The sequence below is a fragment of the Pangasianodon hypophthalmus genome, chromosome 4 (genome assembly GCF_027358585.1).
Source record: "Pangasianodon hypophthalmus isolate fPanHyp1 chromosome 4, fPanHyp1.pri, whole genome shotgun sequence".
NCBI lineage: Eukaryota > Metazoa > Chordata > Actinopteri > Siluriformes > Pangasiidae > Pangasianodon > Pangasianodon hypophthalmus.
In genome coordinates, this window is record NC_069713.1 from 30,480,527 (window position 1) to 30,504,246 (window position 23,720).

The window sequence follows — 23,720 nt, forward strand, 5'->3', positions numbered from 1 at the left end:
GGCTTATTTGCTCAGAATTATGCTGGAATTAAATTTTAATAAAATCATAGTTGAGCAAAATATGAACAACAAACCATAATTTCCACCTGGTACCATTTATCTCCTGATGATACCAATAATATGGCCTATAAGCTAGCTACCCTACTCAAGCTAACGAGGAGATAGCTATTTTTGTGGAGATATAGCAAAGCTTAGCTAGCTAAATTCGCCTCATGTTGCCTCACTGTATTACAAGGAAGTATGTTAGCTATCTCTGAGTAGATATGTTAAAGAGATGCTTAGCATAGCTAGCTAAACTCACTTCAAGTTACTTAACCGCCTTACAAGGAGGTATGTTAGCTATCTGTGTGGAAATATAGTAAAGACCCAGTTAGCTTAGTTAGCTAAACTTGCCTCAGGTTACTTAACCGCCTTACAAGGAGGTATGTTAGCTATCTGTGTGGAAATATAGTAAAGACCCAGTTAGCTTAGTTAGCTAAACTTGCCTCAGGTTACTTAACCGCCTTACAAGGAGGTATGTTAGCTATCTGTGTGGAAATATAGTAAAGACACAGTTAGCTTAGTTAGCTAAACTTGCCTCAGGTTACTTAACTGCCTTACAAGAAGGTATGTTAACTATCTGTGTGGAAATATAGTAAAGACACAGTTAGCATAGCTAGCTAAACTCACTTCAAGTTACCTCACTGTCTTAGCGTTTGGATTTGTATGGAAAAGAAAAATAAAGGCTAGACACTCAAAGACAAAAGAATGAAGCATTATTATAACCACAAAATGACATTTTTATTTATACGTAACACATTTTACCTCAAAAATGACAAGCGAGCTAATAAATACCTACAGACTTTCAGTAGTATTTATATTTAGTCCTTTATAATTTGTTATAGTTGTTTCTAATATGATTCATCATTTTAAAATCAGGACCATGGAATTCTAAGCTTGTTTTCTCTTTGTTTTTTGTTTTTTTGCAAAAATGAGGTAATGTTACAAACATATTATTTACAAAGTGTATTGATAAAAGTGCCACACAAATACAGTTGAACTGTAATAAGGTAAGTCTTGCGTAACGTGAAGTTGTTACGCACTTCTGAGGCATAACGTGAAGTCAGCGGTTGCATTTTAACAGCCGTATTGAAATACACAGCTGCGGTTAGTGGTAGTATGTGTGTGTGTGTGTGTGTGTGTGTGTGTGTGTGTGTGTATTGCTTTGGTGCTGCCGTGAGGATTTGCGTCAGGTGGCTCGTGTCATACGCTAAAGCTTCGGTGTAGAAATCTCGTATTCCACAATATGGCAGTCCCCATGATCAGGACTAATAGATTACCTGTCAGGTGCAATGAAGACAAATGGAGGCAGCTGCATCCTTTCAAGGTTGATTCAGAGCCCTGGTTTTAAACGCGCAACAGGGCGAGGGGATTTTTCCTCATACAGGTAATGCACAGGTAATGCAGTTTACGCTCTCATGAGAAATGACCTCAACTGCTGTTTGTGTGTGAGTGAGAGAGAGAGAGAGGAAAAGAGAGAGAGAGAAAGAGAGGAAAAGAGAGAGAGGGACGCTGCCCTTCAGGATGGCGCTGTAATGAGATTAGCAATCGATCTCTTGTTGACCTCATGTGACACGCTTATCAGTTTGTAATAACTTCCATGTGAACATCTAATGAGATCAAGATGCTGAAACGGAGCTGAGAGTACGCAGCGGATGCTCGGGTCAATCCAAACCAGGAGCCGTGATCCAATCGAAAGGAATTTCATCCAACTACTTTTCATATTGCTGATTTTATGAGGTTGTGAAATCTGGTTATTCGTCACTGTCCACAGTGTTTCAGTGACCTACTGCACTGAAGCTACGTCAGTAATGTAGCTAACAAGTAAGGAAAGTTTATATGTACCAGGTTAGCATCGCACAAAATCGTCACATTCTTATTAAACGAGCAGTTTATCCTTTACCCCAGCAACCAACCCTAATGACTGTGATGAAACTACGTAAACCATGAGTTGTCTTTTGCTGTACGTTCACACTAGCAAGTAACAAGTCGCTCGCGTCATTTGTAGTTTGTCGCCTGTGGGTGTGTAGCAGCCGCTACTATTATTCCAATGAAAAATCATAGTAGCTATACATAGCTTCTAAATGGAACTGGTTAAACGCAAATTAAATAATTCACTAATCAACGTGAAAATAGTTGGATTTCCCTAGCTACGTACATTCAGAGGCACCGACGATCTCTGCTACTTCCTTCCAAGTTTGATTTTTCTTCATAACGAGAGGTCATATATGTTTTTTTTTTTTCTAATGGGCGGAGCAGGAATTCAGATAAGAAGCTCATGTTCATTAATATGCGTGTAAGAGGTGCTTGCGCAACTCTACACATATAGAGCGTTCACTCCTTCATCATTAGTCATTCGTTCTTCTCATGAAGACATAACAACGAATATGATTTGTTGTTGGAAAAAAAAAAAAGGTTCGCACCCAACCAAATTATCAAAATGTCTGCAAACTTCTCGCTGACATAAAAATCCAAGACTGAATTCATCCTTTAACCCACTAATGTCCCAGTTTATTAGTCAGTTATTCATCTTGAAGCATTTCAAGATGGAGTTTAAGGGATTCATTTGAAGAAGGATTTCAGCATGTACCAACCTTTGAGATTAAAAGAAGACGAATCGTTCAAAATGTGTGTATGTGTGTGTTTAACGTCACAGCCACGAGCCAGCCTTCTCTCATTCAGAACTACACCATATGCGAGCGATGCATTATCTGCACTCGCTTAAACGCTACAGCGTGCGCCCTTCGACCCCGGTCTTGACTCGTATCGCCGCGGTTTGCCCTCTAGCTGCCCGCATGGTGTTTTTTTTGATGTTCAGCATGCTCAGCCGACACGTTCAATCCCAGAATGCTCTGTGACGTCTGACACGCTTGTCAAGTAGGATTTTGAGTGCAATATAAGCACTACACACTGCTTCCAAATGACATTTGTGACATCCGAGTGCATAAAAATCTGCCAGACTAAAACACCAAACAGCTACATGTGCTATAAAAACTATTCATTTATATAAAAAGAAAGTGACTTTTTCACCTACATTAGAACTATACACTATTCTTATAAGACAATGCTTTAAAAATAGTATCTAAAAAAAAATTACGCAAGTAAACAAAAAGAAGTCGCTAATGAAAGAGAAGTCAAGTAGCAAGTTATTCATTACACAGAATCAGATTTATGCTATGTCCGAACTTTACTTAACTCGATTCCCATTTAATTGAATACAGTTCATTGAATCTCTACCCTGAAACACATGAAAAATGTTAATATTGAAATATTTGTGATGAGTTAAGCAATTCTGATGCTAATTTGTTGGTTGGTGCACTATTCCTGTGAGAGGTTTCACTGTTAGCTACCAAAAACATAACAGCTTCTTGTCTTTCTCAGCAGTTTCCAGCAACGTCCAAATGTCATAGTAATGAGAAATCCAGACACTGGACCCAAAGTCCCAGAATGCAACGCGTAGTTGCGCCGAGCCAAGGCAGGGATTTGGCTCAGCCAGGCAGCGATCTACAAGATGGCGAGGGCAATGGCATTGACGGTGGTATTAGCAGGAAAGTTGAAGCTTTGGAAGATGATTTTTTTGAGTAGGGTGTACAGGATTAAAGCGCCGCCGCATCACTCTCTTTAGGTAGAGATGAAGTAAAATGCATTGTGGGTAATGTAGGAAACGGTTAACCCGAAGTGAAAATAAAGCAATATTTAAATCAAAAATGTAGAATTTCAATATACAATAAATATGATGCTTATTAATATTAATATGAAAGTCGTTCATGATGGATTTTTCCTTTAAGAAAATGCAATTTCTGTTTTTTTTTATTTTAAATTTCTCACAATAAAACGTAAATGTTATTTAGAGAAATAAACTAATCTGACATGCATCTTGGATACATCTCTTAACCATTGGGCGTTAAATAATACCAAAATATCAAAAGAGTTCAGACTAGCTAGCTAACATGCACTGGAATGCAACAATTATGACTTGTAATTATAATTTTAATTCAAAGAATAGCATAGTATTTATTATGGAGTCATGTTTGCATGAGAACTAGCTAGCATGCTAGTCATTCATATTCCACTAGCTTGCTAACTAGGTTGTAGAATACGTTAGCTGTGTATAAAAATGAAACTGAATGAACATTTCTTGAAAAATACAAGTATTTTATTGCTCCTGTTTAGGAACATCCTTTGAAAAATGGCATTCTGGATGAATTTCTCCAAAGGTCTACTGAAATTCCTGCAAGTTGATAAAGTAATGGCACAGCCCTTAAGATGGCAACCCAAGGAAATGGAGAGTCATGGAGGTGAAGTAAAAATCTGAAATGTAACACAGCTGGAGTGTTCGTCAAGCGTTTATTAACAGCAGGGACACGAGGGATCATAAATATTTACCTTCTCTGGCGCAATAAGGAGCTGAGGGGATATCATTACTGAGCCGTCACTCAACATCAGGTCGGCGTGTCTGGCAGAATTATGAGGGGGGTTATGATGAATAATGTCACGACTCTTTTTAAATCAAGCACATTAACAGGCCCAGAGTGCGTGTGTGTGTGTGTGTGTGTGTGGTCTGCTGGGTCAATGTGTGTGTTTGTGTGTGTGTGTGTGTGTGAGAGAGAGACCGGGATTACAACCTGTCAGGCCACACACAGAGAGAGGAGGGATTGGGAGATAATCTGGATTAAAGTGTGAGAGGTTAAACACTTATTCGTCCGGCTTTCTGCTGTAAATCACACTGAAGACAGATGTGCGTAAATACCGAAAATCAATTTTGCATGTGAGAGTGAAAGAGAGCGGCCCGACGGCTTCGTTAGCATTCAGCGCCGATTCTTCCACTTCTGCCATTTCGTCGACTTTAATCGGAGATTTGTCAAGACGAAAAATATCAACGTTCTGCTTCTGTGTCTCGGGTTATTAAAAGTAAACACGGAAGCTGGGAAGATTAAAATTACAGAGTAGTTAGGTTTGTTTGAGAGTTATTCCAAATTTCATCATAATTTAGTTAACGTATTTCACAACTCCCCTCCCCTCTCTCACACACACACACACACACACACACACACACACACACACACACACACACACACACACACACATGCACATTTGTTTTACTATCTTTATGAGGACCTTCCAGGCAAATGTCCCCACAAGGTCAAAACTGTCAGATATTTCGATCCTTGTAGGGACATTTGGTCCCCATAAAGATATAAAACCATACTTGTGTTTTCTTACTATCCTTATGAGAACCGTGAATTAATATTTGCTTTGTCAATGGAAGGTCCTCATAAGGATAGTAAGCCATGAATGTGTGTGTGTGTGTGTGTGTGTGTGTGTGTACACGTTGTTAATAAAGTCAGATATTCCTATCCTTGTAGGGACATTTGGTCCTCATAAATATATTAAACCATACTTGTGTTTTCTTACTATCCTTATGAGGACCGTGAATTAATATTTGCTTTGTCAGTGGAAGGTCCTCATAAGGATAGTAAGCCATAAATGTGTGTGTGTGTGTCCACATTGTTAATAAAGTCAGATATTCTGATTGTCCTTGATGGGGACATTTGGTCCCCAGAAAAAAATATAAAAACATCCCACATACTCATGTCTGTCTTTACTATCCTTACAAGGACCTTCCATTAACATAATTATTACCGCAGCTAAAGTTAATGCTAAACTGAAACCTAAATCTAACCCTAATCTCTGTAACCAAAAAGAAACCTTTTGACTCTTTTACTTTTATTTATTTTAAATAAAAGCTGCAGTGTTTGTAGAAAAAAAGACAGCCTTGTGGGGACCAGCCAAAAGTCCCCACAAGGTCAGCTATTCCTATCATTGTGGGGACACTTGTGTTTGTCTTACTATCTTTATGAAGATCTTCTATTAATAATTATGTCAATGGAAGGTCCTCATAAGGATAGTAAGGCAAACATGAATGTGTGTACATGTTGTTATATCGTTTTGAGGACCAAATGTCCCCACAAGGTCAAAACTATGTCAATTAGATATTCCTGTCCTTGTCGAGAAATTTGTCCAGATGTCCACACACACAGACAGACAGACAGACACACCCACACATTTGTCTTACTACCCTTATGAGGACCTTCCATTGACATAATTATTAACGTAGGTAAAGGTAATGCTACGCCAAAACTTAAATCTAACCCTAACCGTAACCTCAGTAACTAAAGCGAAACTGTTTGTTCTCATTTCTTTTTTTTTTTAAAGCAGAAGTTTTTGTAAAACAAACAAACAAACAAAAACCAAAAACCAAATGTCCCCACAAGGATTGGAATATCTGACAGTTTTGACCTTCTGGGGACAACTGGCTGGTCCCCACAAGGTCAAAACTGTCAGATATTCCAATCTTTGTGGGGACATTTGGTCCCCACTAAGATATAAAAAACATGTCCACACACACACACACACACACACACGCACGCACATACACACACTCAGTGTTGTGGAGGAATAGCGCCCTCGTCTGTACACTCACTGCAAACTACAATGACGCAAATCAAAGCAACACCTTAACATAGAGACTTAGAAAAATTGTGTGATTTCTGTTTAAATGCATTTTCATATTTACAGTATTGTACATTTTATACAAAACTGTGAAAATAACATAACAAGCAGAGCTGTATGAGGTGTGTGTGAGCATATGTGTGGGCGTGTGGGCGTATGTGTGTGTGTGTGTGTGTGTGTGTGTGTGTGTCCATCCCTCTTGCTGTCCGAGGTCTGCTGCTCCTGGCACGAGCCCGTAACTACCACCGCTCCAGCATCTGTTCCACCGAGCACCACACGCACCCCAACCCCGGGCCAGACGGACCACCACGAGCTGCTGTCCTGAATGGAAATAAAAATAAAAAAAATCACGGATCTTTTAATTTCACTCGGCCATCTGGAGACGCAGCGGCGCGACTGGAATAAAGTTTGTCTCGTCCATGTCATCGACAGATCACAGCATTCTCACTTTGTCCGATACTAAACAGTGTTTTCTTTAATCTAATAACAAAACGAGATCGAATTTTTAAAAATTAGATTTCTCACACAAGAATTCATTAATATGATTTTTAAACAGTGGTGTGTTCTTATTGTCTGGAAGGGCTGTTAACACGTTCTGATAAATAACGCAATGAAAAGTGCTCTTGGGGACAGACTAGGACTTTTGGACTAATGGCTTCCCATATATAATGCTAATTCCTCGTCACCTACATTAGCATTTTTGTAGAACTTTTATTGTAGAAACTGTTCTATCGTCATCTTTACTGATTTAAAGCGTCCTACAGAAAACCACCCCAGTACAACAACATAACCTAATGGCACCATAAATCATCTACCTCCGTGCCCTGGTTCAGATAAACAGCTAATGATGTAGCCGAAGCTGGAGCAGGTGTGTTAGCTTTGGAAAAACTACAAACTCTGGCTCGACAGTTCACCCGATTTTCTAATAATCTTAATAAACCCTGGTTAACATTTTCCTCATTATTTAGAACTTGCAAGTTGTCACTTTCAGAAGAAAATGTCATAGCAGCAAGCGGATTTTTCATTAAAACACACTCTGTCTGGCAAAAACTATTTTTAGCAATTTTCCACAGAATTTATTCCAAACTTCAAAACACTGGCATCCTCACTACAGCATCAGCCATAAAAATTAAAAATGTACATAAAAAAATACATAAATATTAACTACCTAGGCAGCTAGAAATAATTACCTTCTTGTCTACATAAAACTAGCTAGTTAACTAGCTAGTAGGCTACATGAAAATAGCTAACCTTTATAGAAGTTAGTTGGCTACATAAATCTAGCTGTTGTACATAAAATTTAACTAGCGAGTCTGCTATATAAAACTAGCAAGTCTACATAAACATTGCTAGCTAGTTGACGGCATAAAAGTTAACTAACTACTCAGTTAGATTTAACTAGGGTATCAGCAATATAAAACTGGCTAGTATACATTAAAGTTAACTAGCTAGTCGACTACACATAACTAGCTTGTTGGATAGTCTGCATAGTTAACTAGCTAGTCAGCTACATAAAAGTAGCTAGTCTGCATAAAAGTTAGCTAGGTGGTCAGCTATGCATAACAAACTTGTTGGCTATATAAAAGTAGCTAGTCTGAGTAAAAATTAACTAGCTAGTCAGCTACATAAAAGTAGCTAGTCAAACATAAGTAGCTAGTCAAACTTAAATTTAATTAGCTGGTCGGCAACACTAATATTTCTGCTACATAAAATTAGCTAGTCAAACATTCATTAATAATCATTAAGTGGTGCAGCTTGTGACGTAAAAATCTGTTTGTCCTCCTCCTTGTCCTCCTCCTCCTCCTCACCTGTACAGTTTGACGGGTGAACGAGTGACTTCCACCTCTATCCTTCGCTCTCAGAGTCGTCTGCATGCTGCACCACGGGGGGCTCCACCAGTTTTTCGTAGGACAGCGCCATCATGAGCTGACCGACGACAGCAAGGCACATGTTCAAATCATACAGTGATTATATTAAACGCAATCCCTCTGATATGAACCCGTTATAAATCCCACTTTCCCGAATTTCTTTTTCTAAATTTGAGTTTCGGGCTGAAGTCTCAAGACCTACAGATCTGCATGTATAGCCAAATTTTTATTTAAAGTCATCATATATCCTAAACAAGATTTCTTGAAGAAAAAAACAATTCAAAATGGTGGACACAGAAGTATTTGCGCTATCACTTACATCGATTTAGTTACAATTACAATAAGGATGTTTGTAGATTATCATGCTAGCTGGCTCTGTCACAAATTAAAAATCGTGAACGCAGATAATTGTAAGTGATACGATTTTCTTAGATTAACATGCTAGCTAATAATTAGCTAGTCTGTTGTTTATATAAGTCAGCTAACTTACTAGCCAATTAGCATGTCACAGTATAATCGTTTTAAGCATTCACAGTATTTCCGTTCAAACAGCTTACGTGAAAGCACCCTAAGATTACAAATTCTGATCGCAGATGAGTGTTTGCAGGGATTACAGAGATGATCTTCGATCACTAATCTGAAGCCTAATGACACTCTCACTGACCATAATGAGTGTGAGGAGAAACAGCATCATTCCAAGCATCACATACAAGTTCCCAGTTAAACCACCAGCCCAGAGCGGACCCAGGATGGTGGCAAGACCTCCAATGGAGCGCCGTACACCTTGACTAAAGCCTGCAGGTATATAAACACACACATACACGTATGCATACACACCATAATAAGACATCTGGTAATAAGAGATCATGAGATTTTATTCTTTTGGTTTTAATTTTATTCTTACACGCACCTTGCGTCTTCTCTGCAGTGACTTTGGAGAAGAGGGAAACCTGGGACACGGCGACGAAGGGAAGCCCCAGCAGCTGCAGGAACACCCCAATAATGAACTCGGTCAGCTCGAGCGCAAAGCCACCTGATCCCACACACACACACACACACACATACACACACATATGCAATAAGACAAACACATTTCCAACAAAGCACAACAACATTCAAGATTTTATCCACGAAACCATGAAGTGTTTGAAACACAATGTAGCGATATTATAGCAAGCCGATGATAACATTTATTCGGTTAGCTGTTTGAGAAATCAACGAATGAAAAAACACCCCATTGATTTATTTTTTTCACAAATTGTTGGGACATCGTATAGATCGTGGTAGTCTACACACAGAGTTAACAGTCGTCTCTTATTGAGTAACGACTAACACCTGAGATTGACTCATTGACGCATTATTGCTCCTAATTCTATGAAAAAAAAATTCAATCCAAAAGATCAATCTCAATCATACTAACAAAGAATGATTGATGAAATCTTCTATAAGACGTATAGCTTGGCTAAACAACTTAAAGATCAGTACGTATACTGTAGCATTCTAGTACTGTATGTTAAAAATACACAAGGTGTCTAGCTAGTCCAGAGTAGTGCGGGACTAGCTAGTACCAAGTGCTGTTAAATTCTCGATTCTGATTGGTCAGAAGTTGATTGCTGATTAATTTTCTTAGAAAAAATCACTTACGCACATATTGTTTCTATAGTAACAACACACATAATTCTCCATAGGTGAGGTTTTCTGTGAAGAGATGTTTATGTAGCATTTATGGAAGGAGTCTCCAGTGTCAGCACTTCGTAAAGTTTTCCGGACAAAGGAGTTTGAGCTTTTCGGTTGCATGTTAGCCTGACAAGTTGTCTTATTAGCATCAGAAAGAGAAAAAGGAGAGGCTGGTGATGGCACGACTACTTATAGCTGCTATAACGCAAGTGATAATGGGACGTTACTAGTTTCATGGACATTCCGCAGCTATAAATGGAAACATCATGGTAAAATTGTAATCATTGGAAAATTGGTATAGTATAAGATGAATAATTCTCGGCAAAAGAGGAGTAAAGACTTTGGGACGATGATGGTCTTTAAAAGCATTGTATAGATTTTGAGAGAGGTGCATTTTATTTATTTTTTTTTATAGTTTGGCTGGTTTTATTGGCCATGGAGCACTTTTTATCATCCAGACCTATCAGGCAAACATCTGTGTCTTTTTAATTATCTTAAATTTGTTGTAGTTCTCACTGTGAACACAGCAGGCAGTCAGGAATAATTAAAAATTGTTTAGAATTGTACATACACTTCTTGACAGTGTGCGGATTCTTCTGCACCCTACTGTAAGATATACTGCATTTTCATTCGATTAAAAAAAAAAAAAAAAAAAAAACTCTAATATTGCAGGAAGAAAAGAGCATCGCTCTACACGCACCACCTGGCATCAAGTAGAGCCAGCATATTGTAGCTGTCCGCGTGCAGGTGTGCGCCAGTCTGTCCGGGCATGTGGCCAACAGAGCTCTTACTTTATACACACACACACATACGCACACACATGCACACGCGCATGTTTACCTTTGGGGTCAGCAAGGAAGACGAGGCACCAGACGCAGGCCACGCAGCTCACGAGCAGGCCGGCAGCGAGCAGCACGCGCTCCTCCAGCACGCGGCTCAGCCAGCGCACGAGGAAGAACCCGCCGATCACCTCCACACCGCACAGTCCGTACATCACACTGTTCCCCAGCTCACCAAAGCCAAAGTACTTCTGCGTCATCGGTGTTACCATGGTCTGGAGAGGACACCGAGATGCTGCGTTAACCTTGATCATCTGTTACTACTACTCTGTTATTATGTAAATCCTGTTATATACCAAGAGCAGACATTTTGGGTTTTCAAATCGGTGCTTGTTCCCATGGAGACGGTGAGATGTCAGATCTCCTAATGCAGTAAGTTAGTGTTTGAGACCTCACTACAAAAATGAAGTAAATAAAACTATAAATGGATTTTAAAAACGTATTTTACTTTATTTTATTAAAAAAATTGAAACCGTCGGAATTATGAATAAAACACTTTCTGATTATCATGAAATAACCAACTTCATGGTGGTAAGAGTGCCTCCATTTTACGCATCGCTCATCACACCACCTCGTCGTAGATTAATTTCCTATAACAGCACATGCCGAAGTGTTTTATTCTTCTTATACAACAGCAGTTGGCCAACAGTTACAATTTTTATTCCTTAACGTAACACAAATTGTACTTTCTTATTCATTTGTAGTTGCATTGTGAAATTTCCGCAAAACAAGTTATCACTTGCGTTATAGCAGCTATAAACAGTCAAACCCTCGCGAAAGTCTCTTTTTTTCTTAAAAATACAAAAAACAAACTGCAAATGTAAACTCCTCTGTCCGGAAAACTTAAAATAACAGCCTTACAAAGCGCTTACACCGGAAACTCCTTCCATAAATGCTAAATAAACATCTCACAGAAAATTTCACCATATCAACAATTACACACTTTTTTTTTTACCTGTTAATGTCGAGCGTCTGCAATACAAGTCCCTGTGTAAGTTGTTACCATAGAAACAATAACGTATTAAAAGGAGCGCATTAATATAACCCTGTGATTTGCCTCGTAGCAGAAACGACTGTCAGAGCTGCTGTAACAGAAAATTAATCAACAACCTTCTGACCAATCAGAATTGAGAATTTAACATCGCTGCTGTACACCACTGATTGTGGTTTCTTCTCCTGTAATAGTTTAATGAATTACAGTCAAAGTGAAGGAAGATTGTTGTCTAAGAGATAGAACGCACCTCGAGTGCGGTCTGATTAAAGAGCGTGATGAACTGTGCGGTGAGGAGAACCACCACCTCCTCCCTCAGGAACTCTAGAGAGAGGAAAAGAGAGAGACGGATAAGTGAAGGAGACAAAGCTCTGGCACGGATCGATAAAAGCTATATCGCAATATATCACAAGCACGCAAACGTAGAAAAGGTGCACAGGTCAATAAAGACTTTCCACAGTCTGAGATCATCTCCCTCAGTCACAACAGGAGGAATCGATGAAGAGTGATCCCACCCACACACACCTACACACACACACACACACACACACACACTAGTGCAGCCTCTATCTAGAATCAACAACTCCCTCTCCCCAGGGGTGATGAAAACATTTTGCTGAGAACTGCCCAGCTAACAATTTTTGGTTTTAGGAACTTTTCGTTCAAAGAAAATTCAATCTAAGCTTCTGAGGATGTTTTTTTTTTTTTTAAATATAAAACATTTGTAGGCGTTCCTACAACATTCCTACAACATCAGAATTGATTTACTCTTTTTTTTGTATAAATATTGACACAAATGTTTTCCATAATATTTTTTAGTAACCTGCTAGTCTCTAGTGGACTCCATGTCACATGTCACAGGCTTAAACACATTAAGCCTTTAAGACAGTAAGCACTTGAATAAATCAAATAGTGCAAATGTGCAATTTAAGCCATGTTAATTCACTAATAATATTCATTTTATTATTTATTTTTATGTGTCAGGGTACTACATTATGTGTACAATTTTAATATGGCCATGGGATAGTAGACTCAGGTGATGAAATTGTATTTGTGTGGCTTGCAATTTGCTGTATTGAGCTCTCCAATTAATAAATTGTGCCCATGTATTGGCTAATTGGATTGATCTATTTGGATTCTGGATGTTCTGAGAATGTCCTTACAAAATAGAGGAAGCATGGTGGTGGTAGCATCATGTTAAAAATGACCCTTGTGCCAGCATAGTTGCATCAGAATAATTATTATATCGAAATTCAGTCCTAAAGAGAAGTCTCCAATACAGTCTCAAATTCTTTTTTCCCCATTCCCACTGCCTGTCAAGTAGATCGGCTTTTTCGTCTTTTCTTCTGATAAAGCGAAGGTCAGTTGAAGATAGATAGCGTTGTTTAGAATCACTCAGTTGTGCAGGCCGCAAGAAGATAAATTAAATGAAAAGCACCTTGGCTGGCGCTGAAGTTCTTGAAGGGGTCATCCAGGGAACGAGGACTATCCGAGGCAGGCGACGCTCCAGGCTCAGATGGCCCGAGTTCTTCTGAAAGCTGTGTCTCAGTCTGATCAGATGGCACCATGGCGTAGGAGCCTGACCCTGGTGTACCATCCTCACCCTGTGAGCACACGAGCGGCCACTCCTCTTCCTCCCTGACATGGCGGAGGGCAGTGTGCATCTCTGGCATGGTGTCCACCGGAGGGACGTCCCAGTATAGCAGAACCACGGCTAACTGGAGCACCAGCCACATGGCACACATGAAGAGCTGGAGCACATACCGGGCAAAAGAACAGGTTAGCATTTAGGTGTAGCAGTAACGAGTTAACAGTGTCATTAATCTCACTTTTGAAATATCACAGAATATGTTTGTATTATTGGTCATGAAAGAAAGACATGATAGAACCAGTAGGCGTGTCCCAAACCGCATACTGATGTAGTAAATATTATACCAAAATAGTACGTCAGCCATGTATGGTTCTATTTTATCTAACTATTTAATACACCATTATGGATCGAGCCCATGAGTGTGTGCCTTTTTGATGATGTCATCTTCAGAATAGTTGGATACCATTTCTCAATTTCTGGACATCCAAATGCAATGGGAGCTGGAATTTTGCTAACAAATGTTGGAGGAAAATATGCCATAAAACAAATGATCATATTTCAGAAGATTATATAAGGAATAAAACACAACAGGGTGGTATGATGCGCCGTAACCTCCCAACATTAACTGTTTCCCTATAATAGCACATCCTAAAGTGATTTATTCCTTTTACACCACATCAATTTGCTAACAATTACATTTAAAAAAATAATAATTAAAGAATGACACCGTGTTATGTTAATACATGCGGCTTGTTTAGGCAGTCTTACCCCGGGAGCGGTGTACTTGTTCACGATGAATGGTCCCAGTCGAAAATCACACAATCGCAGGAAAATGTTAAAAGCAGGCCCTAAAAACAACAAAGTATATCATCATGGAAGAAAACACATAATAAGACCTATCTATCCATCTATCTATCTATAATCAACAACTGTCTTCTCCCTTGGGGTGAAAACATTTTTTCAGAAATATGATTCTTTCTTTTTTTCCCAAGAAGACAATCTCCTGAACCCAGGCACAGTGAAAGAGCTCCACTAGTTCAAGCTGTCCAGCTAGCAGTTTTAGAAAAGTTTCTGAACATTTCGGATTTATGAAATTAAAAAAAAAAATCCAATGAATCAAGTGTTCTGATAAGGTTGTTATAAAACGTTTGTAGACGAAGCATGGTGGTGTTAGCATCATGTTGAGAATTATCCTTGTGCTGGTGGTTGTGCCAAATTCTTTCAGTTTTTTTAAAATAACACATTTAATGATGCTCCACAATAAGACCTATCCTTCCCTGTCTGCGCTCATCTATGTGCCATTATATGTTATGGTCCCTAGCAATTTTATTCTCCTTCTGACTTGTACGAATCTGTATTCGTTTTTGATTGATATGGTATACAGTTCTCAGTAATGGAGTCTGGCTTTAGTATCATACTATACTACAAAACCACAAATGACTTCGACTGACCAATCAGGAGTCCGGCTTGGCGTGATGCCATCACAGCAGCGAACACTCGAGCTCGTTCTTCAGGAACCGTGGTCCGTGTCAGGAAGCCAAAAATGGATGAACCTGCGCCAGCACCAATGCCTGGGATGATTTCATATAGAAGTAGAACACATGTTTTAAAGATTCACCAAGACAAATAATGGTTTACTGCATCAACAAGATAACTGATATGTGAGAATTTGCAGTTCAATGCATGTTACCAACTTTTGGATTTTGAAATCGATGTAGATAAAAGGCTGACTGTTCTCACCTGCAACAAGTCGACTGGACAGGAGAAGCCATTTTGAGTAGCCTATGAAGTACATGAAGTTCCCTATATGAAGAAATAGCTCTTAGTGTACAATATGAACTATGTAAGGAATAAAACACTTGGGGATATGCTGTTACAGGAAAATAATCAACAACAGGGTGGTGTGATGTGGCCCAATATCAATGATTTCCTGTCACCACCCCAAAGTTGATTATTTTCCAATAACTGCATGTTCTGAAGCTTCTACTCCTTTTATGCCACAACAATTGGCCAATGATTACATTTTTTATTTATTAATGAAAATCATACTTTTTATCTGTATATAGTTACATTTGCTGTTGTGGATGGTGCACCAAACAAGTTATTTCTCACTTTTTTCTTTCTCTTGAAGGTAATAAGACAAAAATAATGCAGCTTATCATGTTAACCGAGAAACCACAAAGTGCAAAGTCCTGAAAACTCAACCAGATCGAAAAACATACTGTTAAAAAGTGCTTGCACTGGAGACTCCTTTCCAAAAATGTAACATAAATGTCTCCTTACAGAAAACTTCACTATGTCAACAGCATATGTTTTCTTATTAGTCTTAGATTATGTGGCGTGTCCACCATACAAGTCCCTGGTTACTATAGAAACGATAGTAAAAGCAATAAAATGTTGTAATTGTTGCCAGGTTGCTATGGTATTAGAGGAATAAAACACTTCATGACATGCTGTCATTGGAAAATAATCAAGTTTGGGGCGCTAACAGAAACTCCGCTTCATCACACCAGTCTGTGTTGATTATTTTCCTATAACAACACACCCCAAAAGTGTTTTATTCCTGACGGATCACGTGCTTGTGTGGAACTCACAGTTCTGGCCTGACTCTTTCTCTCGACACTTACCCACAATCTCAAAGAGGTTAGAGAAAAGGATGATGGTCTTTGTAGTGCGGGTTCTATCAGACCAGCGTCCGAATAACGGCCCCGTCACGAGTCCACTGAAACTGAACGCAGACAGACCGAGTCCGAGGAAATACGGCGGGGCATCGAGAATCTGCAGATACCTCCATATAGTGGGAAGGATAACAGCTTAGAGAGAGATAAACAGATAAAGAGAGAGGGAGAGAGAGAGATAAAATCATAGGTCAGTTAGGGGAATGCAGGAAGTCATTATCTATATAACCAGATCACATGATGTATGCAACCTGGTTGATGACAGTCAAGAGCAAAAGTTTACACCCCCCATGTAATTTCAACAGGTTACATTTCATTGTGATGAGAACTTGGGACTCAATGGGAGTCACACAGACCACACCTCTTTTGTTGGGTTTGGCGGGTTTACAGGCCACACCCCCTTCCAATGATCTGACAGTTGCAGAGGCTATGCCACCTTCACTGGAACGGGAAGGTTTACAGGCCACACCTCCTTTCCTAGAACTGACAGGCACAAAGGCCACGCCCCCTTCATTGTGTCTTACAGGTTTACAGGCCACACCTCGTTCCCAGTGTTTTATTATACAGTATTAAAAAAAACTTTAATTAAACTCAGATAAATGAGTCATTATAAAATAAAATTATACATAAAAAGCATAAAATAATACATAAAAAGAAACAGAAATTTATTTTACTATAATTAAAAAGAATTTAATATGAGTTTAAGCCTAAGTCATTTGTTTTTCAACATATTCTTTTATACATTTTTGCTCTTTTCTCCTTCAGTAGTGTTTTCTGGGAACTGGATAGACAGTGAGACACACACACACACACACACACACAGAGAGAGAGAGAGAGAGTTCGTATTCAATCCACAAACAATCTGTTATAACCTCTAAATACCCGAACATAGACACTCACCATATTCAATACCACTCAGGAAAAACAGCAGTCCAATTGTGACAAAAGAAAGTTTCCTCTTACGTCCGTAATCCATCAGTATGACTTACTACAATGGTGCTTTTTTCACCCAAGCGTCTTCATTGCTCCATTTTTGTCTCTGCTTTGAGGAAATGGTCCAAACGAGAGACGTGATGTCCTCACTTAAGGCCTTTCTCCCGCATGGAGGTTGTTTCAATGCATCTCTCTGTGCTCCACTGCTGATTTTTCAATCAGGGTTACACACAGGAGAAATAACAAGCAGATGTTTCACTTCTTGGAGGTGTTTTTTAAAAAAAGAAATAAATAAAACCACCTTTGTCCAGGAGGTATTTCTGTCTCGGCTAGCCTGATCGCCTCCTGCGTAGGGTCAAAGCCTCTGAAATAGTACACTGACCAGTAGCAAAGTCGATGTATTATTAATCGTGTTAAAATAAAGATGAGTTGCAATCTGATTCCACTAAAAAAAAAGTGCTTTTAAGTTCAGGCCAATTTGTGGAAAGATGAACAGCATATTAGCTTCCATAATGAGCCTCATTGAGACTAGCATATTATGTGATAAGGTTTCAGTTAATTCACTTGATACTAGTAAAATTTGGATGCTTTCAAGAGGATGGTGGGTTAAAAACAGTAGAAAAATCAACGACAAGGAGAAGAGATACCCTGTTATTCTCCAATAAGTCGATTATTCTCCAATAAGAGCACATCCTGAAGTGTTTTAATCCTCTTGCACCTGAGGAATTTTACAATTTTTATTATTATTTTTTTTTTTTTATTTGAAAATTTTAGATCCTCAGCAGGGGGCATGGTGGCTTAGTGGCTTAGTGTTTAGCACGTTTGCCTCACATCTCCAGGGTTAGGGGTTTGAATCCCACCTCTGCCCTGTGTGTGTGTGTGTGTGTGTGTATGTGTGTGGAGTTTGCATGTTCTCCCCTTGGTTCAGGGGATTTCCTCTGGGTACTCTGGTTTCCTCCACCAGTCCAAAGACATGCATTATTGGCTGATCTCTAAGTTGTCAATAGTGTGTGAATGGGTGTGTGTGTGTGTGTGTGTGTGTGTGTGATTGTGCCCTGCGATGGGTTGCCACCCCATGCAGGGTGTCCCCTGCCTTGTGCCCTGAGATTCCTGGGATGGGCTCGTGTAGGATAAGCAGTACCGAAAATGGATGGATAGATCCTCAGCAGCTAAAATTTCCTTCTGCTTTACTTTCAAAAAATATTTTCACTTCCTTTTCTTGCCTTCGCTATTTTTTCCTCTTCACTGCTTAGAAATGGCTGTCCAAAAAGCAAAAATTATTGTCCTCTGAAAGAGTGGGTGGTGGGGTTAAAAAAAACTATAAATAAATGCTATAGATTTCCTGGATAATATCCCATCTCCTCAGGCCCTACACTGAACAGTTTCAATAGCAGGCCTGTTGATTGACTTGCATGCTGCCCGGCCCTGTAGCCTCGGGAGTTACAGCTACGCAGGTGGGCTACATTGTATTTTGAATGTTTCCACATTTTTAACATCAGTGTTTCGTGAATAATAGATGCTATTTTGAATTCGGCGCTCATTCATTATTCACACATGGACGTGTTGATAAAGTGCAGTTGAGCAAGTTTTAACACTGTATGAGGTCCTCCTCAAGTCAGAAGTCTTTAATGAGAAATCCCGGCGTGAGCTGCGATGCCACAGAAAGTACATAGAGCACATATTTGGGGGTAAGATGTTTACTTATGATCAATGGTTTTTAAATCAAAATTCCCCATAGGACAAAACAGGTTATGTTGTACAGTTTAAAAGGCTGCTATGATATTGCGATTACACTGCTATACATTGTAAATGTTAGAATCGCTATAACTCCTGTATGTGGAATGGTATTGTATTTTGTATCCATTTCAAACACTGTTCATTGCATTTGTTTATTCAAATTTACTCAAATTTATTCAAATTTGGTTATATCTATACTTTGAATTGAAAGCTGCTACAGACAAAAATCACAAAAGAATTCTTTGGTTTTGATTTAAGATCGTGGTCTTAGAAGTAATGCAGCCAATTTAGTGCTACTGCAACCAAAGACAGTCAATGACAAAGTTCTGAAAGTGGGAGAATTTTTTAAATAAAAAATTCGCATTAAAAATAAAACCAGTAGGAGGATGGCATAGGATGATGCAAAACTCACAGGACAGCAATAGATACGTTAGTTGTGATGGCGAAACATGAACAAAACCTGCTAAGCCCAGATCACGGTGATCGATGACGTAAGCAGAACATGGTAATTATCTTTAATCTGTCATTAGAGGATGCTCGTTGTATAATCTGACATGGAGAACATGTTATCCCTCAATCTGTTGTAAAAACCGGCCAAGAAATCGCGGCAGTCTAAAACTGGCTTAAGTCCACTAACGAGAACAGCGTACTTGGATATCATTCAGCAGAAACATTGATTTTAATTTTTTTTTTTTAACAATAACTGAAAATCTGTAGAGTTTTTGATAAATAATGTAGCTGGTGCTAGTGGACTCAGACTCAGTGGTAAGCCCCACTGTACGAGTACACATCCAGCTGAAATAATGGTCCCATTGGACATAATTATTATGTTGCCTGGCGGTGGCGGTTCCTATAGAAACCCCTGCCTGGGGCATTAGATCTCAGAAGGCAGGCCTGTTATATTTTTTACTCTGGCTGTAAGATGCCCGTCCCCAAAGTGCCCTCTGCGGCACCGTACAGAAGCGTGTGTGCCGAACAAGGCCAGGAACTGTGCAAATCCAAGTAATTTGGTGCTGGAGCTCATCAAAATTAGGCATGCTTCTGAGTCCGTCCCCTCGAGGATCCCTCAGCATTCCTGTTCACATCAACCTCCGGAGACGGCGCACGAGGTGAGAGCCTGATTTTGGCAGGAAATAAGTGATCTATTTTATTTGGATTTGATTCAGGGGAAGTCCTAGCGAGAGTTTTAGATTCAGCGCTATTACAGTATGAACCATAAGGATCATTAATGCAATATATTAAGAACTAATTGGTGAACCTTTGGTTAAAGATGAAAGATATATTGCAAAATATAATACGGAGTAAAGTGCATGGAACTGTATAACACTAGCTCGCATTATTTTTTTTCCAGTCAAGGACTACTGACTGTCGAATCTGTGAGAATTCAAATAAGTGGAAGACAGTTTTGTTGCATTTGATGAATGAGGTTGTAGGAAAAGCAACAGTCGCTAAACCTGTACTTCAGTGGGTTAAATCAGGGTCGATCATAGCTATAAGAGGTACAAACAGTCGCTCAGAGCCCCTCCCCCGAGCCACCAGGGGGCGCTGTAAAAACGTAGGATTTTTTAAAAATATATACATGTGTATACACATCCCTGGGTTAAATCTAAACCTCAATAATTCAGAAACAAAAAGAGAAAGAAAGTTCAGGAATGTTCTAAAAAAGTTCTATGGATCCACTTAATAGTCAAAATATTACACTTTTGACTATGTTTATAAAATAAATCGGTGCTTTGGAGATCGGTGTAGTTCCTTTTATACTTAATCCAATCCCTGGCAGTGAAAAGTTTCAGAGCCCATGTCTTACAACTGTATTTTTTCAGTATGCTAAAGACCTAGCATGTAATACGTAGCAATTACGGTAGGAACCCTGCTGTTTTTTTTTTTTTTAGTTTTAGTTCTTGACTATCGATTCTGATCTCATGTAAAATCTGTCAAAATTCAAAGTGGAAGTCATTTTGTTGGATTTCATTCTGCTGGAAGGAAGTTACAAGAAAAGCTATTAATGTGAAACCTGAACCTCATGCTAACTCTGTCATTTTGAGGAACCATGTTGGAACCATGTTGAACATAGGCTGGTTTCACAAGAATGTTAAATTGGTGAGCTTTAGGGTAATGTAAACATATCTGAAGAATATGAAATGTGGGCTTAGCTTTAGTTATACTGTATACAGACTCACTCTAGCTAGATAATGCAAGCTTGCGTCTTGGCCTAACGTCCTTTAGTGAGCTACAATTGAAATACTAGCATACTAGCATGCTATGAAATACAGCGACAACTTTATTTCACAGTACCTAACTACCTAACTCTAATTACCTAGTATTTAAAAGATACACACATTGTAATTAAAGTAATATCTAGTACAAACCTTGCATGTCTGACACTCATGTATCGCAGCACTCGAAAATGTACGTACACAGTAACAAAACTGAAAATATTTATTTATATTTAATATTGATTAAAGAACGTGTCAAATTCACAGAGGCTCTCTTTAAAGACTGCTTTCTTATACTCCTAAAAGTCTTCATCTTGGTCCTACACCACTTGTGAAGATGGTCTGTGTTCTTGCAGAGAGCTCCTTCAGTACCCATCCTCTGTGCCCGAGTCGCAATGGAGAAGACACCGTGGTGGTGGTGATGGTGGTGGTGAGAAGGCCAAAGCCCAGGTTCCTGTTTCCAGCGTAGGAGAGGAGAGAGCGTTGCTCCTGGGCTTCATCATGATGGCTTTCTCCATCCTCATGTACTTTGTGGTGGGGATCGTTGTGGTAAAGCCGTGTATCCACAGGTAAGGACAAGCAGAAAGTGTTAGTCGTAAAGGTTACAGTTGGTGTGTCAGTGGTTACCTGGGTCATTGGGGAATGTTATTGGGAAATTTACACTTCTGTTGGGTTAAGTTCCCAGGAACAGCAAAAAAATAAGTAAATAAATAAAAAAAATCTTGGTGAAATTGATATGACAAAAAAGTAGATTAGAAAAATCAATACAGAATGCCCATTGAAATCAATGTAATATTTATTAAGCAAATTTAAAGTTATTTATAATATTATAAATTTATATTAATAATATAAAATAATATTAAAATATTATTTATAATATTTTAAATATTATAAATAAAACTTTTCCTAAGTTTTATTTGTAATATTTTAAATATTTTGATATGTATGTTATTTTATATCGTATATACTCCGCATATTATCTGGCTTTTATAGATAAAAAAAGCAACTTATTAATTTTCCAAGGGCTAAAACCATAAAGTGAAAAACGTAAAGACAATTTTTAAAAAATTCTGAACTATAGTAACATTTACAATACATTCTTTCAGAATATTTCGATTGATTTAAGATAATTTTTTGTGCCATATAGCTGTCCTTTTTTGATGTGCAATGTTATAAATCAATTTATATTACTAATATTCAATGTAATTTTATAAATAAAATAATAATAATTGTATGTTTAATACAGTAGGCGCTGAAATGGTATCATATTGGCGAGAAAAACATTTTCATTAACTTTTTTCCAAAAAATATAAAAATTAAAATGGGTCAGTTTGGCATGAAATATTATATGGCTTTTCTAAAATAAACTCACTAAACTCATCTATTTCTCAGTGTTTTAACGTGTCAGTTTATGGTAAGTGCTCTTGCCATGCAGTGACTGGGGAGACGCCACCAACTGCTCGCTGATCCAGGCCGAGTTTCTAAACGAGCCTGACGAACGAGGCAGCAGTTATCCGTGTCTGCAGGTCTTGGTGAACATCACAGCTGAAACATCTGGAAAAACATTGCATCTGCGCTATGATGAAGCAGCCGTGAACCTGAGCCCAGAGGTATTGCTGTCAATAATGTGAGAACCTTAAAGGCCAGTATGAAAGAGTTAAACATCTCAGAATGTAAATTTACAATAGGGGTTGTTATTGCGAAACCGTTGCTACAAATATTTCAGCAATTGTTTACAGTGTAGGCCAAAGAAAAAGGTCTTTGTGATGGTATTTAAAGTGATGATAGTGAGTGAAGACCCCACTGTGTAAAAGGCAGGACTATTCAACTATTTCACAGCGTTGGGAATATGAATGGGCGTGATTAAAATTCACACTTCCTGGATGCATTGGCGTCCACAGCTGACTGCATCTTCTTTTCCCCTTAGTGTTTCTACACCCCGAAAAACCACCAAAACAAATCCGACGTGGTAGGAGAGGCTCGGAGAATCAAAGACGCCCTCTGTAAACTGCAAGAGCAAGGCCAGGCTGTAAGGTGCCACCTGAGCAACAAACGCTACCCAGAGGACGCCATCCTGACGAAGCGACACAACCTGCGCCTGGCACTGCAGTGCCTGGTGTGGCCAAGCCTCATGCTGTTCGGAGGAGCGCTGCTGGTTGGTCTGGTCATGCTCACGCAGTACCTTGCTTATCTCTGTAACGAAACCATTCAAAAAGAAGAAGGAATGGAGGACGGGCAGAGCACAGCAGGGAAGAACAAACTCTACCGATTTATGCCCTGCAGGCCCTGGAGTCCCAGCATAGAGGAGGAGGATTAAGGCAGCTAACCAAGCTCCATGTGTACAGTACAATGATACTGCAGTGGTTAAGGCTTGGACCTAGCAATCAAATCCCAGGACTGCCCCTTGAGTGGGTTCTTGAGCAACACCCTTAACCTTAAATTGCTTACTATATCGTGTGAAAGCATCTTGCAAATGAATACATGTATATTTGTGTTATAATCGTGATCATATGATATGGTCTTGACATGCAAGATGTTGAGTAGCAGGTTGTCATTGACGTTTCACAGCTCCATGGTTGGTTTGATCCTGAGTTCATGCTACTGTGAGGAGTTCCACATGTCCTCCCAGCATCCATGT

At 39.1% G+C, this 23,720-nt stretch overlaps 2 protein-coding genes across 2 annotated transcripts; one reads left to right on the forward strand and one right to left on the reverse strand.

Moving 5' to 3' along the window:
- Positions 1-6,412: 6,412 nt before the first annotated feature.
- Positions 6,413-17,469, reverse strand: mfsd8l2 (major facilitator superfamily domain containing 8-like 2). The gene is made up of 12 exons (XM_026937224.3): positions 17,097-17,469; positions 16,146-16,331; positions 15,259-15,321; positions 14,970-15,089; positions 14,287-14,366; positions 13,366-13,678; positions 12,178-12,251; positions 10,938-11,151; positions 9,331-9,453; positions 9,085-9,215; positions 8,361-8,478; positions 6,413-6,873 (listed from the first exon to the last, which is right to left on the reverse strand). Exons 1-11 carry the CDS (start codon positions 17,170-17,172, stop codon positions 8,398-8,400), a joined length of 1,461 nt encoding a protein of 486 aa, XP_026793025.1. The 5' UTR covers positions 17,173-17,469; the 3' UTR covers positions 6,413-6,873; positions 8,361-8,397.
- Positions 17,470-19,816: 2,347 nt separating this feature from the next.
- Positions 19,817-23,635, forward strand: kcnmb3 (potassium calcium-activated channel subfamily M regulatory beta subunit 3). The gene is made up of 4 exons (XM_053233550.1): positions 19,817-19,975; positions 21,439-21,651; positions 22,518-22,692; positions 23,010-23,635. The coding sequence occupies exons 1-4, from the start codon at positions 19,902-19,904 to the stop codon at positions 23,397-23,399; spliced, it is 852 nt and encodes a 283-aa protein (XP_053089525.1). The 5' UTR covers positions 19,817-19,901; the 3' UTR covers positions 23,400-23,635.
- The last annotated feature ends 85 nt before the right edge of the window (positions 23,636-23,720 follow it).